The 20,207-nt window shown below is 47.0% G+C and overlaps 1 protein-coding gene across 1 annotated transcript in view; it reads right to left on the bottom strand.

The window, feature by feature from the left end:
- Window positions 1-2,592: 2,592 nt before the first annotated feature.
- The window catches only part of MAD1L1 (MAD1 mitotic arrest deficient-like 1 (yeast)), a 382,016-nt gene continuing 364,401 nt past the window's right edge, over window positions 2,593-20,207 (bottom strand). The window contains exon 18 of the mRNA XM_009320026.1: window positions 2,593-3,713. Coding sequence (XP_009318301.1) covers window positions 3,555-3,713 — 159 coding nt within the window. The 3' untranslated portion in view covers window positions 2,593-3,554. The remainder of the gene's footprint in view (window positions 3,714-20,207) is intronic.

Below are 20,207 nucleotides of genomic sequence, written 5' to 3' on the forward strand. Positions count from 1 at the left end.
AGGGGAGGGAGCCTCCAGCCGGAGCCCCGCTGCGGCCACGGGTGTACGGGAAAACCAGAGACTTCCCAGGCCCCGAGGTGGGAAGAGCCCGGGCCCAGGCTGCCACACAGCCTCTGGAGACGGCCAGCAGGAGAAGATGGCTTTTCTTTCCTTAGTTTAGAAACTGTGGCTTCCCTTTCTGTCCAGCACCGTTTCTTCTTCTCCATCCGTCCCCAGCCCCGCTCCTGCCCTTCGCTCCGTAGGTACCATCGCAGCTTCATGATCTCCCTCCGTTCTCCCTCCCTTCCTCCTATAGCGTTACATGGAGATGATCCATAACTAATGTCTAAGAATTCCAAGCTTCTCACAGCTCATCCCAAAAAGGTTTCTCTAGTCCCTTCTCAGACATCATACACTTCCAGGACAACTCGCAGGCTCACACAAACAACACGCAATGATGCCAAAAGAGCCAGGAGACACAAAGCCGGAGCAAAAGACTCCAAGTTCAGAGATGTGACCTTAGGAGAGGCATGAACTTTGCCACAACTGCCTTAGCCAAGAGCTCTGCTGCTTTCAAGGACCGTATGGCAGTACTTGACAGCTCATTGCCCCTGTTTGGTATTTATATATGCATGCAGATGAAAAGGGCTGATCAGTAGAGGAGCGGGGGCTCGCAAGCAGTTTGAGCGAAGGGAAGCTTCAGGCAACACTGCAAACAAGACAGTGCTCCGACACACAGAGTCCCCCAGCCGTGCATTAATAAATCATATTTTACAGCTTACAGCACATAAACCCAGGGAGTGTGCACGGAGACCCAGCAAGCATACACACACTTGTTAACACTCTCACCTCTCCCCTCCAACCAACTGCAAATTTATTACCCATCTCCCAAGATTTTCTAAAAGGATTTTCCGCCAACAGGGCTGGAGCTTTGCAAGGGACAAGCTGAAGCCAGATGGGACTTGTGCCCCTACCACCTGGGTGGTTGAAGCCTGCTGTACCACCAGTGGCAACCAGGGTCTCTGTTTGCACTGCCCTGGGGGGCTGCCCCCGTGGAGAGGGGCTGCGGGGAGCAGTGAACACAGTGGCAGGGCCCTGCGATGGGCTGCCAAGCCTTGCGTAGCTCGGCATGGAAGGAGCAATCACTGAGAAATTCAGCATCGCAATTACTCCTCGCAGCTCCATCATGGCTGAGACGAGCAGTATAATGACGGCAGCAGAGATGGGAGCTGCCATGGTGGCAGGGTTCAGCCATATGTTTGGGGCGTCAACCTGAATTTGGTGTCGGAGCTGGAAACTGGCAAGTCTCCGCTTCTCTCCCCTGGGCCCAACCACAAGCCTGTGTCCCACAGGTGGCCCAGGTGTCTTTGCAATGGTCACACTTCCACATGAATGCTCTCAGGCCTCCATCGGCAAGTCTTAGAGCTCCCAAAAGCCCTGGTTTCGTGTAGTGCCCAAGCCTGCTCGCTCTGCAACAGTGTTACGCCATGAGCAGGGCAGGGATGCTGCTGGCCAAGCAGGACAGTTACCTCAGCAGCTTCCCAAGCCACGAGCAGGGCCAGGCACTGCACCACGCCAGCACATCTGGCCAAGTACCCATCCTCACGACACACCTCTCCCAGGCATGCTGCTGTATTAAACTTAGTTGAACAAATCAGTCTTGCTGGGAGAACGGGGTGCAGAGTGGTAATTCATCTGTCTCTCCTCCCCACTGAAGGCGTCTTGGAAGACTACTGTGTTTTCTACCCCAACTTATTATCCTTTCACTCTTGGGAGGCAACTTTCCAACAGGCAGAACGTGTTTTCCCTTGTCACTCTCCAGCATCGCTTCTCGCTTCACCCATGTTTTGCTAAGACAGAGGGTTTATTGTAAACTTATTAATTACTTCATTTCTCCTGCGAGGAGCCAGGAGAAAAATTTTCAGAGGCAGCCAGGATCCGCTATTGTGTTGGCGGAGGAGCCGAATGCCGCTGACGTCATGATTAATTTTCCCCATGACTGAGGAAGGCGACTCTCAGTGCCACGTCGTGCATATGAATCAGGCAGCGTTCCCCTGGCACAGCATGCCAGGCAATTCATCTTCCACCAGGACTTCTTCAAGCAGAAGAGAAAACACCAAACTTTTGCTATTGCACTTCCCTGCAAAACCCTGCGGAGAGGAGGGTTGGGGAAATGGGGGCTGCCCAGAGCACATGCTTGTCCCTCCACCTCTGATCAGTTGGGTCTATAGCAGCTATTTTCCATGCCTGTAGACACATCAACAGGTCCCAGAGTGACTCCAGCATGCATGGCCAAACCCTGCAGCCACTGTGAGCGTCTAAGCTCACTTTCTAGCCTGCTTACTGCTGCCTTCTCTCCAAGCTGAGGAAGTATGTTGCTGCTGATACCAAGAGGAAATCAATATACACAGAAGTTCATAACAAACTAATCTGGTTTACAGCATGAATGAGACTTGCCTGGAAAAACTGACATAATGATGTCCTTCCTTCTCAAAGCAGTACCAGCGTCAGACCATTGATGGACAGTTCGTTATCGTGCTTTACATGTGGGAGAGCACAGGGGGAGCACAGTGTATATCCCAAATAAAGGAATCATACATCCAGTTTGGGAAGTGACACTTTATTCTTACGATAGAAGAACTATATCCATTGTAACACAAAATGTCAGAATTCAGGAGGTGCTCCATCCTCCACAGAGGAGAGGTGGAGGGAGACCCCCAACAAGGTGAGCAGGTACCCACAGCCTGGTGGCAGGCAGCAGGCTAAAGCCAGCAGCAGTGAGCACACCCCAAAGAGCTCCCTCCCACCTTCTGTAGTCCTGAGATAAACAAGAGTCCAAGCGTCTTGGTGAGGAACAAAAAGCATGCCAGTGACATCTGAGCACACCACACAACACAGAGGTGTCAACACAGGCATAGGGTCTTCAAATGGCCCTTTATGCTTGTGCTTGTCTGCCAAGTGATGGCAGACTCAGGTAACTGGGTATCTTGAAAATAATTTCAACCCTGTGGAGTGACGAGCTGTTTGCAAGAGCAGGAGGTATCCACAAAGAATCTGCTACTCATGACTGATCATTCCGCAGGTCCCTGTCATCAGGGACCAAGCCCTTGGCTCCCATTAGGAGAGAACGACCACTGGGGGCAGGAAGCACCAGCCTCCCTCAAGGCTCATCTCTCTGCTGGGGCCCAGATTTGGGGGATCCTTTTGGGAAAAGCTGTGAACAGTAATGCCATGTCTCCTTAAACCAGCAGCTCCCACCATCTTCCCAGAGATGCTGAGACAGTCTGGGGAGTGATGAACACATTTCCCAGTTCAAAAGTGGGGCTTGGGTCTTGGCACAGGAGAGCCCTGGGATGGAGCTAGACTTGCCCTCCCACAGGAGGGAAATTATGCTTTTCAGAGGAATCAGTGGGGTTTGGGCATCAGCATGAAAGAAGGGGGAAGAAGGAGTTCCCTGCAAAACAGAAGCAACCCAATGCCACAAATTAAGGGTGGGGAGGGAGAATTTGTCCTCGCTACCTCAAGTGTCCTGCCCAGGGGTGCTCCATGCCTGGCTGGTGACTGGCAGTGGGATGCTAAGCAATGGTCTGGCGGCTGAAGAGGTCGAGGGTGAGGGCGCTGAGGAAGGCCGGGATGCTGTCCTGGCGAAGCAGGTGGAGTTCAATGAGCTCCCGGATAGTTCGCGAGAACTCGGTTTCCAGAAGCTGCATTTTTCCACCGGAGGAGCTGGAGGCCTGAGGGAAAAGAAGAACAAGCCCATTAGTACAGCGGGGTTTTAATTCACCTCCCGTGATGCAGGGGAGAGCTAGTGCAGTCGCCCTGAAGCCTCCTTCGGCACGGAACCGCCTGTAATCAAGGACACGTTATCTGCTGCAGCGCAGGTGTTTGGCACACGGCGTAATTGGGCTGTTATTGAGTTGGGCATTCCCAAGGTCCCCACGCAGGACCCCTGCGTGAGCCTCCCCCAGTGACAAATGGTGCGGTGGGGAGACGAGCGGTTCGACCATCCTGGAGAGAGGCTGCACAGGGGCCAGGCTGTGCCGCCGGCACAGAACCGGGGGTGCCCACATGAGGGTTCACCGTCGCCACCACCACCCAGGTCTCAGGTGGCAGGAGCTATGCGCAAGGGCTTTCTCTCCATGAAAACACTTATCCCTGAAGTCATTCTGCTTCTGTAGGAGGAAGCAGACCTGTTCCTAATTAACACGACTCCTTCCCAATGAGCTGCTGATCCGCCCCGCATCCCTAAAGTGTTTCTGGATGTTTAAATCAGCCCAGCAGCACATAGCTGAGAGCTCCAGAGGAATTATTCCAGAGGTGCTCTCATGAAAATAAGGAAACTCAAAATGTGGGAAGACATTACAAATCTCCTGTAACACATAAAACAAGCAAAAAAAAGCTAAATGCAAGAGAAATAAGGAATTCTTGAAGCCTCTCTTGCCCCCAGAGGCATGAAAGCTGCTTGTTTATTAATATACAGCAAAAACATCACAGTGCAAATGCTAATTTTCCCCCCCTGCCATTTTCCTCTTCAAAATGCTCCTGTTCCTAATTGCTCTGCAGCTCTGCTTCCCCTCAGAGCCGAGGTGGGGCAGTGCAGGCGGTGCCGGGCAAAGCCGGCATCCCCCTGGGGCAGGCAGGAGTGGGGCAGACCCCCACCCCAATGTACGGATGCCAAAAGCCAGAGCGGAGGATTGCCACGTGAAGGGAAACCATGACTTTACCTGCTAGGAGAGAAGGGAAGCGATAACTGCCGAGAGCCCTGGGGAACCTGCATGTTTCTGATTTCATGTTCTCAGGAGCCTGGATACATTTGATTATGAACTTTTCATGTATGAGTCACTTTGGATTGCAAAGAGCGCAAGACACTGAGGATGCCCCCATCACCCCTGAGCCAGGCAGGGAATCTAAACAAGGTTTCTGCGTGGAAAAGTGAATTAGCTTTTGTTTAAATCTCCTCCACTTCGGCTTGGTTGTTTTTCAGCAACTCCAAAGGATGTTTAGTGCTTTAATCCACTGCTTACTGGAGCTACCCGACTTGCTTTCTGTGCATCTGATGTACCACTGGGTCAGATTAAAGAGGCTAAGTAGGAAGCGGGCAGAGATGGCAGATGAAGAAGCCAGGTGGAGGCACAGGGAGGGACGTACATCCACAATCCATGTAAAGCCAGAGGTGCAACGTGAGGCTGTAGCATAGACAGGAGCTAGTACACGGGCTGGATGCTGTGAAAGCAGCACAGGTTTTGTTTTGCAAATCCCCCCCGGATTCGGCTGATGGGAAGTGCCAGTTTTGGAGGAAGGTCCGATTATTATAAATGCATCAGTTGTGTCTCCAAAGTCACCGCTGAATTGGATTAATCTAAAATGGGAAATAAAGCTCTGTATGAAATACACACTGCCTCCTTCACAGATTTAAAACACTCTTTGGGCACAGAATTAATTTTCTAAGAATTTACAAGTAAATCCATTAATTGGTTTACTAGTTTAATTAATTAAAGCAAGTTCCTTAAGAAATTTAGCATCCAGTGCCAGACCATTTGCTTGTGTTTTATGATCTCAGAAACGGAGTAACATAAACATTTTAAATTCCCCCTCTACTTTGAGCTCACTGGCGTCGTGGGTGAAGGCTACATTTGAATAATTTCTTTTTTATGAGATTAATGGTAATTTCTCTCTACTATTCTTCATAACCGAAGTTTCCTTCTTCAGCAGAGGCAGAAGAATAATGTTCAGAGAAAGTTATGTGAACAAATACGTGCTTCTGAGAAGACCAGTGTTTCCCACTGCGTTCAACGGGACCGTGGTTTCTCTCAGTTGTCAGATGGTCAAGAGAGGCACTGTCCTCCCCACCGCAGTCTCCCTCTCCCCAGGAACTCCAAAAAAATCCAAAAAACTCAAAAAGCTTCCAAAACCCAGACGTCTCACCCAGGTTTCTTATGAACTCTTCTGCAACAGGAACAAGACAAGAGGGCAGCCACTTGGAAAAAAGGCAATTCTTCCTCTGCTCGGAGATGTTTACATGCTAACTTTGAGGATGGATGCACTTGCAGTTCGGTTCATTCAATCTCACACTGCTTTTAAAAAAATTTAGAAACAACTTTTTTTTTTCCTGGGAGTGTTTTAAAATTGCTATCATTGTTACCTTTCTTATTATTTGTTTTTATTGCTTTTTTTTCTTCACCCGTCTGTTCATAATGTAGTATAGACTGGGATATATAGATAAATTTGTTGCTTTGAGTTCAACAGCAGGAGTACCTTTGCAGCATGTGCTTTACAAATAAAGTGATTATATGAAATAGCAGCAATATGTTCCCATTAATTCACAGGATTTCTTTTCAAATGCCAGTCTGCACCCTGCCTGGTGCACCCGGCAAGCCGCAGGCAGAGAGGGAAGTGCCAGGGTGGGTGGTGTGGGAGTGGGAGCGAGCAGGGGATTGCAACAAGGCAGGGGGATGTGCAGGGGTGCGCGGGACTGAGGAGGGGGAGGACACTGGAGGGGATGCTCTGCTGTATGGACGCTGTGGGGTCTGGTTGTTTCGCACCATTTTGGATCAATGCAGAGCATCCCTGAGACTCCAGCTCTGAAAACCAGATTTATGAAAGATACAAAGATGAAATTTTTCTTACAGCGGTTCAAAGCTGTAAGGGCGCTCGAGTCCTCCTCTTCACAGTCATAGCTAGGATGCCCTCCACTCATTTTTAATCAATTTTTTAAATTAATAAAAAATCTCAACCCTCAAAGAAAAACTCCTGGACACAACCCCTGCTAACAAGAACTTGCAGGTGACAGCACATACCAACTATTCACATGGCACACTCCACGTAATGCAATCGCCATTCAACCTGGTGATGCATCCCTGGGAATTCCAAGTTTAGATGAAGCCAAAAGCCTCCCAAGCCCATCTAGGTAGAAAATGCCCAGCTGAGGAACCTAAACAAGTGTCACTGATCCACGGGGACAGTCCATGAGTGGGAATAGGGCAAGAGAGACCAGAGCATATTCAAACCCAGCCCTGTCTGCTCTGCACCCAACACTATTGACATGTCTTACTCAGAGCTACATCACTGTAGTGTGTTGTTGTTTTTAAAGACAAGTGTGAAAGAAAAAGCATCAAGATTTAGAGTCAAATTGAATAGACGGGGTTGAAGGAAAAGCTGAGCCTGTGAGTACCTCCATCCGCCCTGTAGTCAATGCATAGAGGAGTCAATGCAACAGGAGACTTTGGGGACCACCATCACACTTCACTCCCTCTGTCCCCACTGCGCTGAGCCAGCCAAGTGCAGCGCTTCACTACAGATGCAAATATTCCCCCCGTACCCCCAGTTTCTGCGAGCACAGAGCAGCCCAGGATGTTGAAGCTAAGTACTATGAGAATACCATCTCACAGGTACTCTTTACATAGAACTATATTGGTTTCTTCTAATTCATGGAAAAAATCTGCCTGGCTCACTAAACTACTGAGATTCAGGTCTATGTTATGTTTTATTCAGATCTCAAATACTTGCAAAAGGAAAAGATTCCAGCTTTCGCTAAGCTCTGTTGCCAGTTCAGTCTGATTTAAGGCCTATCGGGACCTTTTCTAGAACAGCAATGGAAATCAATCTTTGTCCTGTGTTACCGCATACTCGGTTCTGCTGGGGTGGGTGTTGCGACTCCTGCCATAGATTTGAAGGGTGACACCCCGTTTTTCTCCTCGCAGGCTGTGCTACCCCATAGAGCAATCAGATCAGCGGGCAGATTTCACTATATTGTAAAACATGAAGAAGACAGGTCTATTTACCACATGGCGACATAAACTTGCTGCTGCTCCTGGATCTGCTCGGAGAAAGGAGCCGTTAGTACAATTGTTTTTCCATAAGAATCAAGATCAGCTGCCGCCTGCCAGAAGGAAACATCATAAATCTTCCTGTTAACCCTGGAAATTGGTAAGTTAGTCAAGGCTTTATAGTTTAGATATACATATAAAAGTCTCTCAAATAACCACCAGCATGGTAGAAAAGCGAGTTCTTCTCTCCAACAGGGACCATCTCAGCAAGGAGCAGGCAACGCAGAAGATGCAGAGGAACAATAGGTGTTCCCAAATGTCCCTGCTGGGGAATGGACCTGCAGGTGGCCAGACGGGGCTGGTAACGCTGCAACGTATGGACCATAAAGGAGACTCTATCAACAGTTGTCACTTCAACGTAACAGGGCTTCTGACTGCACTGATTTTGCTAAGATGGCTCTTTGCCCCCATGCTGCTGTTGCACAGGAACGCTTCTTGAAAGCCAAGTCCTAGCTTTTACTTCTCCGCTTGTTCCACCAGCTGAGGTACCCCCATCAAAAGTGTGACGGTGTCTCCTTTGGTCATTTACAAGCTAACGTATGGTTCAGAAGTGCACTCTGAACTAGATACACCAATTTTTTAGTTTCTTGTATGCCCTTTTCCTCTTCTCTCTGACATATTTTGGTACCTAAAAACAATGGATTTTCTAACTCTGGCTCCAAAAGTGCCATCAGCTATAAACTGGCATGCAGTGTGACTTTAATCATGCAAAGGATGCTCCTTGAAAAATACTGGTTGAGCATAAGACCCAATGTCCTGTAGGCCTTCAGATTCTGGAATAAGATTGAAAAGAGGGTGGTTGCATGCCCCAAGAAGGCAGCTGACATGGGGATGTGGTATCATGAGAAAACATGGGGTAGAAATGCAGAAAAAGGGAGAAGAGGGCTTCAGCATTCAGTACCACCTGATAACCTCATCTAGGCTCCCTTTCCAATGAAAGGTTGGACCAGATGATCTTTCAACATCCCTTCCAGCCTGGGCTGTTCTATGATTCTATGGTTTCAGTTTAAAGTGGGGATATTCTACCTCTGATTTCCACACCAAGAAAGCACAGCTGCCTTCGGGGGTGCGATCCACACAGTGGATCCACACAGTGCAAAGCTGAGAGATCACCACTATGGGTCACTCCGGACAGGCACACACACATGGGGCAGCCCACCAAGCACAGATGCGCTTCTGCATCTTCAAACACACCCACCCAAGTGACGGAGGTAGAGTTTCCAAATGGTTTTTGGTGAGCTGACAACAGCTGTGGTGGAACTTTGTGCCAGGCACAGCAGGCAAGAGAATTGTGGCTCAGCTTGGGAACCCCAGTTCAAACACCTCCTCAGTGTGAGGAAGGGTGAAGTCTAGGACTTTGGCAGGGCTACCAGAGTGGCTTTCCACCCCTTGGCAGTCACAAGCCTTTGCTTTGCAGACGCCGCTTGGCCATGCTCTACGGTAGATGGTACTTTTCAAGGCTAAGATGTATTAGGGGTCAAAACAAGCAAGTGAATCATTGTCCAGTGACATTTACCCAGTGAATGTATTGTGGAGGCTCCATCTCATCTGCTATGCTCTGTCCATAAATCACTGTCCATGCTGCATCCCTACGCACAACTGTTCTGAATACACACGGCAAACAGTTGCATGCGTGCTGAGGGAAGGGCCAACACAGCTTCACACCCAAGACTCCACACAGAGCTTCTCCCTGCTCTGTTCAGGTCCACGGGCTCCTCTGGCATTACGGGCTGTGCCGTGGCTGTGCTCTCCTCTCCCTGCCCCAGTTTTTACTGCCATTTTTGTTGTCCTTGTATTCCCCACCCCATCTTGAAGCCTACTCTGACACGGGTTATGCACATCTCCCCACCAGATTGATCCCTTTGGCAATTTGCCTTCATCATTCAAATCCCTCAGACCTCCTCTTCACGCAGGACAGTCACTCCCCTCTTCCCCCATCAGCAGAAGTCCTCAGGGTTGACCGTGCTGTCTGATCACCTCCCGAAACCTCTGCAGCGCTATCACCGTGTGCACCACAGACCCTCTGCCACCAAGTGCCTTGGGCACATTGGTGGTCCTGACGGCCCCTCGCCTCCCTCTGACGCCTTCCCCGCAGTTAACAACGCCTACCTTGGCACCCATTAATACAGATAAACCCTGTCACAGCCCAACAAACCTCTTTGAAAATATCTTTTAAGAGGCTGCCGGCTCTGACTTTTAAACGAGAAAACGCTTTTGTTTCTGCCTCTTGCTTCGGATGCTGAGATTTTTCTAAATGTCAAATGCCGCCTTGTCCACATGTAGATGTTGAGGGGGGACGCACAGATGCTGAGCGGGCTGGCACCCTCTCCCCAGGTCTGCAAAGCTGAAAGATCACCACTGTGGGTCACTCTGGACAGGCACACACACATGGGGCAGCCCACCAAGCACAGAGCCAGCCAAAAAAACTGGAGTACCCAGCAAATATCCAGGGAAAGCATGTGTGTGTGTGCGCACGTGTGTGTGCACATGTGGAGCCTGCCTGCTGAAGTTATAACAACCTAAACACAAGGTTTTGAGATCTAATTGCTCAAACTTGGCTCTCTCGGTAGATGATATCATTATCAAAATCCCCCAATTGAGTTACGCCTCACCAATCAATCTCTCCTAAGCATCACGCACTGCTCAAATACCAGGTCCCCAGGTAGCCACTAAATCACTTTAATTAGAGGCTGTTCATTTAAAATTAAAGAAATATAAAAAAACCAAAAAAACAAATTGTACACAAGATGTGCTTACGGCTAGAAATATTTATGAGGTTATTTAGCAAACTGTTTACTGGTTTCCTTCTTCTCTTTGTGGTAATGGACAGGTTTCAGACGGCCTGACAGGATGCCTGCCCAAGGTAGCTCTCGCAGGATGTGCAGCTCTTCATCAAGTCACCTACCTTTCACAACTGACCATTCCTTGTCTGCAGTGAAGTTTTTCCCCCTTTAATATCCTCTTTGTAACCCAAAAGAGGAAGAGCACTTCTTTATAATAATTGCTTCTTGCCAAGACCTCTGACCTCCATGTCGCCAGCTTGCTATATAAAGTGAATTTATGAGGCAGAGAGGGATGGATGCCTGTAAAGGGCCTTCCAGGAAATGTAATGAAAAAGCTGCTTTTAGCTGCTGAGCAAAGAAAAGCAAGCGCCTGGCAATGCCAAGAAGAAAATTGAAAGCTGGGGTGGGATAAGTGAGAAACAGCCCTGCGTGCACTGAGATTTATAGCAAACATTTCCTTTCTCTTTCTTATTATTCAACATTGAGATGAACCACAGCCCCACAATGTCTTCCGCGCAAGAGGTCAGCTTGTATACTTCCATCTTAATCAGAAACACGACCCAGGCACTATGCACACAAGCGACAGAAGTGATGGGGTCCTGGATGCTGCACGAGCTCAGCAGCAAAGAAACACAGAGCGGGGCATATTGCATAGCAGTGAGTTTCTCCCTACAGCTATGTGTTTTGATCTATGTGAGCTCTCCTGCACCCGATGTAAAAAGATGAAAAATGTAAAAAAGAGCAGGGACATGCGCTGAAGCACCTGTACCCTCTTGATGGGGAAAACTGGTTGGTGTTAATTCTGGGGGACGGTGCTCTGCGCAGTGGAGGGCAAGTCAGCATCTTCTCTCAAAAGATTTCTCCTACAGGTTAATGCCCTTTAAACTGTCAAACGTGATGCCATAAAAATAAGATCAAAGGCTTTAAAATAAGGGGAACATGTTTTTTGATTCATACTATTACTATTTTATATCTGAATATTCCTATAGAGCTTTTCATCCTGGAAGACAGGTCTTTGAACTGCTGTGATTTCACCTATCACCGAGGAGCAACCCCTGGGGTAAAACGTGACAGCTATTATCAGGGTGCATTAATGTTACTCAACAGTTCAGGACAGACAGAGACAAATATATCCAATTTAAAGCATAGGTTTGAAGAACTACTGTTCAGTGTGGATTAATACACATACATTTTCCAAAAGTGCTTTGAGAGTTTTAAAGGACAAGTATTGAAACTAAAATTCCCTGTCTCATTTGTAGGATGCATTCAGCCTCCCACCATTATGCTCTAAATTGAACATCAGTATAGTCAAAGAGGGAAGAGGGTAACATAAATGATTCACTCATAGCCATCTACTTTTGCATCCACAGATTCTGATGGGGATCTCCAAACTATCAAGGAGATTCACCCTGCGGAGATTTGTTGAGGTGATACCTAGAAATGGTTCAGCTGAATACAAGACTGGTGAGACTAAATCACAGCAGACTATTCACATCACAGAGAAAGGAAAATTGCATGAGATGTCCACTCTAAACTAATACTGGCAGCCAGCTGTAAGTCAGAGCTTGAGGTCCTAAATTATAACTTTTTAACAGGCCTCAGGACTGCTAAATAATGTTCACCGCAATATGTTTATAAACATCAACCATGAAGGAGCGTAGATGAGAGCAAGGCACAGGGCTCACATAATTTTTCCAACCCCATCCTATAAAAATCCAAACTATGAAATCAAGCCTTTAAAGCCAATACCTTGTTAAAAGGCTCAGGATCTTTACAAATCAGTGTCTTTCCTTGACATATGGGGAAGCCGTGCTGATGCCCCAGCCACAGGTATCTCTGACCTACAATGAAGCCCTTCAGAAAAAGCAGCCAAATGTGCATTATCCCAACTGCTGTCACAACCACGCGCTGCAGAGCTGGACCGCTCCAGCACCCAGGCTGCAGCTTTCCAACCATCTGCGAGGTGACCGTATTGGACTGGTCAAGCTGCAGAGTGAGTAGCTAACAAGCTTTAACAACATCTAGCCCATGTGTTCTGTCTAGTAAAATGCCAACCCATCTGTCTGTAACATTAGTGAATCCATAGAAGCCATATGCAGGAGACACATAAATTAGGGAGAGAAAAATCTCCTGTTACTTTCTCTGAAATGACTCTGCAGTTGTAGCCTGCAATGCTAGGGACTGAGTGTTATTTACGTTCCCTTTTCCCAGCCAAATCACAGCCTCCTGTAGCTCTCCAGCCCTGCCATCCTGAGGCAGTTTCTAGTCTGCACCTGGCCCCGATGAACATGGTGGCTTGGCACAAAGAGAAAAGTAGGTGCAACTCAAACCAGGTCCCAAACCTTTCTCCCAGGAGAGCCAGAAGCAGACAGACAACTTGAGGGAGATACCAGGGACTGGCAAATGAACCCAGCACACAAGAATCCCTCATTTAGACAGGGAACTCATCCCATTAACCAGCCAAGTTGCTTATCACATTCCTCTCTATCTCCCTTGCTGGAAGCAGAGCTGGAAGCAACGGAGGAGCAGAGAACCAAGAACATAGACTTTCTGGAACATGAGAAGGAAGCACCTATGGGAGAAATGCAAAAAAAAAATCATCTGTGTGGGCTTTAATTAAGATGTCCTCGTTCCCAAGGCGGGGAGATACACCACTTATGAACTGCAGCTGTGAGCACAAGGTCTGTAAGAGAACAGGAGCAGCTAAGTTTGCAAAACCCTGCATCGACGAGAGACAGCTGGAACCACGGTGAATTTTGATGGCAACTTTTTTCAAGCTGCCGCGTTGCCAGGGAGATAGGCATCCACTCCTCAGAGTGAACCGTCGCTCACCAACAGGCAGAACTTGCTGGAGCCTTCACCCTTCACTGAGTCACACCAGGCATGCGCCGTTCCTCTGCTTAGCTGCTTCTGCATCATGCTCCTGCCAGGGGCCTTTGTTTTCCCGTCTCCAGATTAGAGCAAACAAGCAGGAAAACCCAAGACTCACCCCAGCTGAAGTGGCTGCACATGACACAGGGTGCAAATAGCTCATACAGACTTCAGAACTCACCAGCTGCCAACTGGAAAAGAACCCCCTCGTTTGGGAGCTGGGCATCTAGTTTTGCAAGAGATGGAGGCTGAGCGCACGCTGGAATGGTTAAATGAGCAGATTACACACGCCTGCGAGGCAGGTCTCACTGGAGCGACTGCTGCTCTGCAATACAGCAGACACCAGCGTGTGATTAACATGTTTATCCTCCTCATCTTTTTGGTATCCTTCTGGAAGTCGTCATGAGCAGGGCAGACAGAAGGCTAAAGAACTGAACAAGAAGATCCTGTGACCAATAATGGCTCAAGAGACCATAAGTGATAAACTTAATGACAAGCAGACAATTAGACCTTAGATATGTGGCTGAAGGATGGGACAGTATATGGAACATGCCTGTTCCCGGCTCATTGAGTTTGCAAGGCTTGTGGGGGAAGGAGTAACAGATGGACCTGATGGCAGATTACAGCTGAAATTCCACCATGTTTATTCATTACCCTCTTCTAGCTCTTGTTTCTCATAGTCTGGCACCCCGGGCTAAAATGCAGGTTTAAGCCTTACACCAAGGAAATTGGTGACACATATTAGTCATCTCTGTGCAGAGCCAGTGCTCTGTATTACAGTCAGTGCTACGGAGACCAAAGCCACCGCTCAACTAGGAGCAAGAAGAACTAGTCAATAATTACCTCTTCCTATGGGACTGTGTGACTCGCTTATAGTTTTGATCTGCCAAAGTAGAATTTAAGTGTTGGCTTTGGAAATAACATTAGTTGCTGTTGCAACGTCAGTAACCAAATTTCACAATCTTAACGTGAGTTGAGGAAGGCGCTTTTATTGCTCTTGCTTTTTTGCTGGCTCGCATTTTCTTCGTTTTTCTTCATTTGAAATTGCTGTCATCAGCACGACTGTCAACAGGACCAAAGTAAACACGAGTTGTCACTACCCAGAAAGTCAAAGAAGGAAAGGAAAGTTGATTCCGAACATACAAAATGTTTTTCTTCTGTCTTCAAGAAATGAGTTTTAACCCTTAAAAGTTCACTAACCCCCTGTGGGGAAGCACATTTCTCAGACTGCATCTATAGCCACACGTCAAGATTTATACTGGGGGAGAAGATGTCATTATTTAAAAAATTTCACCATTTCTTTCTCAACTTCAAGTCTTTTGAGTGCACGGAGCTGGTGGTTACCAGTAGCTGTACTTGTGTAGTTACTCAACCAGACTGGTAGTCTACGGGCAGGAAAAATGGAAGACCAAGATAGTAAAGGAAAGCAGTCAACTGGCCTGTGCAGGTTGGGTATATTCTGCTTTCATGAAATGGGCTTTTAATGGTAAATCCAGTGTGAAACAAAGAGTCACAGGACTCCTCTCTCCCTGAGCAGATCTGGTCTCACCATAAGAAGGAAGCCCACAGCTGAAGAGACAGAGGTGGCAGCTAAGGAGTGAATAAATAGGAAGATTTCAGTATCCAGTGAAAAAGGAAGAGAAATTCCACTGTATCCCTCGAGGGGACACTCAGACCTTTGGGCTACGACACATTTGCTGAAAGCTTCTGCTGTTGCCGCCTGTGCTGTCATTTGGCACTAACCTCCTGAAGAACATGGCAAGACAGTGCTGCTGGTTCTCATATCTGGATGAACATGCTCCTCTTCCCGTAGGGAAAAGGAGAGGTTTTCTATTTAGTGAATGCACCATGTTTGAGCAACCTCCGAGGAATCTGCCTCAGGCCCTGGCCCTCCCCATCTGACACACATCTGACTGGTTGTCTCTTCCTGCTGGTGTTCTCCCACTGATGTGCTGCCATCTGCCAGTCAGCTCCTTTCGCTGGAGGTGCAGGGAGGGGGGAAAGATTTATGCAGACACCATGTATGCAATTATGAAAACAGAAGACAAGACACCCGGATATCACACAAATTGATGCATTTTTGCTGGCAGGCTTTTTGCGTGATCCAGTAACAGCTGTCATGCTCCAGCCTCTCTCATCCGAGCTCCACTACCACTTCAGCATCCTTCCACATCCTTTAAGAGGGCTTTCTTCCCTTCCCTTGTGCAGCTTGCTCCAGATGCCACAGCAAAGCAGGCAGTAGCATGGGACGCAAAGGGGAGACAGCATGATTGGTTTTCATAGCAGCATTAAAATGTAATATTCACTTCTCTAGGCAAGATGCCACTAATTAGCAATGACCTCGAGGCAACCAAGCTGCTCAACCAGCAATCTCTCCCACTCTCGAGCTCTTTAAAATTTGCCCTTTTCCTGTGCCAAGTCTTTCGGCAATGTTCCCTAAAGCCCAATAGCAATCTGCAGACAGACACATATGTTGTCCAGTGTCTTCTGGAGAAAGGTGGTGGTGGTGAGCTGGTAGGGAGCTTGAGCCTCATATCTCCTCCGACCACATCCCCCACTCTGCATAACGTTAAGGAAAGGACGTGCCTACAAGTTTCCCTGCCAGATCAGCTCCTGCCGTGAACTCTGCAGCCTGGGAACCTGTTACTCCCCACATCCTCCTGGTTTTCATCACTCCATGCTTATGTTTGCTTTTGTAAATACATTTAACCTTTCTAAAATTAACAGCAGAAGAAAACTTCTTTTGGCAGAAAATCAGCTTTAGAAAGATGGAGGAATATAACATTTTCCAAACATTTGAAAACCGCAGACTAAAGATATGTGTTAGTCTCTCCAGTGCATGCTGGTTTTGCTCATTATTCTGAACGTTAATACATTAATAGATCCTCTCCTGATTAACGGCTGTACTAGGCTCTCTTTCTAGGAACACATATGGTTCCTTCTTTCACAATATTGGAATAGAGAGCCAAAATATTTAAACAGTGACACTAATAAAAGATTTTATCCCCCCAACCCCAATGTAAATAACTAAGGCTGGAGCCAACCCTTAGCTCTAAATGCTTCTTATCTTTCAAAAAGTTCTTAACCAAATCTGAACATACTGGCTGAGGCCCATTTGAAATAATTGGGCTGTCTGTGGTTACGGCACTGCAGCAATAAAGCCACCGTCTAACATTCACTCACCCTGCAGGATGCTCGCATCTGGCTGAAAGGAGCACATACTAGTTGGGCACGTAACGAAATGAGACTATTAAAGCTAGGCCTGTGCCTGCACAGGCTGGTTCTACCTGCAGGGGAAGAGGAAGACCCAGGATGCTGCATGGAAGGAGCAGGAACAGTTTCCTTCCCCCACACCCACAAGGTCCAAGTATTGCCCTGAATTAAGATAATTTTGGGGGGAGGGACTCCAAACACTTCTCTCCCAGCTGTCCGTACTCGGCAGCATTCATCCCACCTGCTGAAGGACATGGGAATTACCCAGCACACGGCCCAGAAAGTACAGTGAAAAATTCTGGTGGAGGATATCGGGCTTGAGTTGTAGGTCAATTGCCAATGCAGAATTGCCTAAAAGATCTGTTCCTCCCTCATTTTTTCCCATGCTATACCATTACCTTTTGTCTCTGCCACAGGTCCTCTATGAGTCCTACTTGTCTAATGCCATCCGCCGCTAAGATCAACAGCAGTTTCCACTTTGTGCTGCTTGCCACACAGCTGATCAGCCCTGTTACTGCCTAAGAGTGACATAACCCTACTGCAAGCAAACTCCTGAAATTTAAAAAACCTTTTTACATTTCAAGGACCGAGACCTGGAAGGGGAGGGGCTCTAGGTTTGTACTCCAGAAAACGTTTATCACTACAGAACTGAAACATTGTGTGAAAATAAAAGCTCTCGAAACCTGGTTTCACACATTCCCCAGCACGCCCAGAGGTGTTCCTGGTATGATACACCTAACAATGCTCTTGAGAATTGTTTTCACAAGCTAAAAATACAAACAAAACAGCAAAAGAATCAAGAAATATTTCTTCAAATGCCTCAAATCTAGGCTATTTGTGCTCTAAATACGTTGTAGAAACAGTGTTAATACATATTCAGATGTTACAGAAGGCCTCAGCAAACAATGAGTGCCATAATACAGAGCACAACCCGACTAAGCTGGCAGGTTTATTTTAGATCACTGACCTCTGTCCTGCTCAACCAGCCTGTATTTTACAATTCAAGTTACACTTATTTGTGTATATATAAATGTACATGAGATACGTGCATTCTTTCTTGTGTAAAAAACACACAGAAAGCAGATGCATATGAGAAAACAAGCGGATGAGTTTCCTTGGAGGTTTCATAGACAAAGATGTTTAAATGAAGTAATTTAAAACCAGAAAGGATTTTACAAACAAAGTGCTTCTAAGCGTTGCATTTCACTTGCTTGTTTTCAACTTCATTTGAAAAAAAGCCTCAGAGGGAACCAAATGACTTTAGCTGCTGCTTCCTCATTCCTGACGTCATCTGGAGAACTTCACCAACCTCCTTCCCTACCAGTTACACACCAAACTGTCCAGAATAAGTAAGTCTACAGCAATGTGGAAGAATAGTCATTGCTTATCACACCTCTGAAGGGTAGGGAAGCACTAGCGTTACCTGAGATTGAGAGACAAGAAGAAATGGGCTTCCTACGTCTGCAAGGTAACACAGAACCATGCAAAGGACTCAGTGCTCGAGTCCCATTTGCCTCCTTTGCTGCAGAAACCAGAGCTTTCTCAAACCACAGGGCTGGAAGGGAACGTGCGACATGTGGGATTAATAACATTTTGCAATAAACCAATCATAAACTCCCCATAATGGTGTAGAAAGGGGATGCCTACAATAAAGCCTGCAGTGATGCAGAGAGGCACCTGCAGCCATCCCACGCCGGCTGCGGGCGCAGTCCCGGAGCGAGGGCTCAGCCTGTCTCGGGAAGGGCACTTCAGTGTGCAGAGGGCTGTTCCAGCCCAACAACCAACCTATTCATCCTAATGACTGCTCCATTCAGGACAAGCTGACACATCCTTCCCACAACAGGACCCTGCAAATGACTTTATTTAACCAGGAAAACAGATTTGTGTTGTTTCTAAAGGCAAATGAATCTAGCTTTGGCTGCAGAGGGCTGAGCTGTGTTTCTCTCAGTGCCAATAAAAGCACTGGGACTGCGGAGGAGACTTAAGAGACTGTGTTTGCCTTCAGTCTCCCATGGATCATATATCTCAGCAGAAAAAAGGGCTCACACAGCACAACAGATCGGGCTGCAACTGTAAAGAAGTTCAACACTTTTGAGGCTGTTTCTCTCAAGTTCTCGATGAATTATTTTGAATTTAGTTAAAGACTTCCCATAGTTTACTGGTCTGCAGTGAGAGTGGGACATCTTGGGGAGGGGATGGTGAAGCATAACATTTCTCAGGCTGATCAGGGAAGATGCTATTCATTCTCATTTTGTCACTTTTCAGCATATACGTGGCTCGACCTCTGGCTGAGCTCTGCCCAAAGATGCAAATACGAGTGTTTCTGTGCTGGAGGTTCCTGCCTCTGTGCTCCAGACAAAAGGTGAATGGGGAAAGAGGTCCCCAGAGAAGCAATGCAAAGTGCCCAGGGTCACACAGGAGGTCAGCAGAGGAGCCGGGAGCCACGTACAGCTCCTGCAAGTCCTCCAGAAACACCCAGGCTGCGGGGCCCCCCTGCATCCACGCAGCCGGGAAACCTCTGCCACTAAGGTGCAAAGGCAGAGATGGACGTAATGAGATGGATTTATTCTTAAGTCGCTATGCAGGGATGCACAATTCTTTACTTTTTAGTGCCCGGTTATTTAACCTTAATGCTCCACTGATGTTATTTCTTGTATGGAATTTTATATACGTGCCTATGGATGAATTTACAATATATAAATAGCGTAGATCAGAGGTGACCTTTACATTTGTGCATGTGGAGATTCATACAGCATGAGGGCTAGCTAGGAGGCTAAAGTCATTATGATATGTTCTCATCTAAAGTTTCTTATGAATTATTTGTAAGCTATTTTCTCACTTATTTTGTTATAATACTCCCACATACTCACCAACCAGTAAAAATAGCTTAACAGTGAATACATGTTTCGGAAGTCTGTTTGCCTATTTTTCTTTTGTGCAGCAGCTGCTGTTGCCATGCTGTCGTTGCTATGTTTTTCTTTTGCTTTCTTTTTCTTAAGAAGGGAAAAAAAAAATCTATTCCCTAAACACGCTAGACTCAGTTCATGGAACAAAATACCTGAGTTAGAGCCCAGAGGAATATAACATATTCCAGCTGGAAGAGCATAGCTTATGTGTAGAAGAAAGTCCTCTTGACACTAATATACATATTCTTCTCTGAAAGAGTTAATGAAACGACAAATACTATTTAGATAGACTATAAAAAAGCTTCAGGTAAAGATCATTAAAAAAGAGTACTAATGTACCTTAGAAACTGGGCAGTGAAAGGTAAAACTCCATGCTGAACTATAAGTTGATAAGGAGGTAGGGGAAAAAAAAAAGGTTTAAAAGAACAGATGCGGCCAAGTCTCATCTGGAAGGTAAGACAATGAAGTTGCTCAATAAGCTTGTCAAAACAGTCGTTAAAGCTTGACAGCTAAAATTTGGCTCTGTGGGATGGCCCTGAGAAATGCACACGCTCTTTCCAAAGGCCACAGGTCCAAGGTGGAAGATTTGACTCTGGGCTGTGGGCACCAGGTTGCCACCTTCCCCCTCT

The sequence above is a fragment of the Pygoscelis adeliae genome, unplaced genomic scaffold (genome assembly GCF_000699105.1).
Source record: "Pygoscelis adeliae isolate BGI_AS28 unplaced genomic scaffold, ASM69910v1 Scaffold242, whole genome shotgun sequence".
Classification (NCBI taxonomy): domain Eukaryota; kingdom Metazoa; phylum Chordata; class Aves; order Sphenisciformes; family Spheniscidae; genus Pygoscelis; species Pygoscelis adeliae.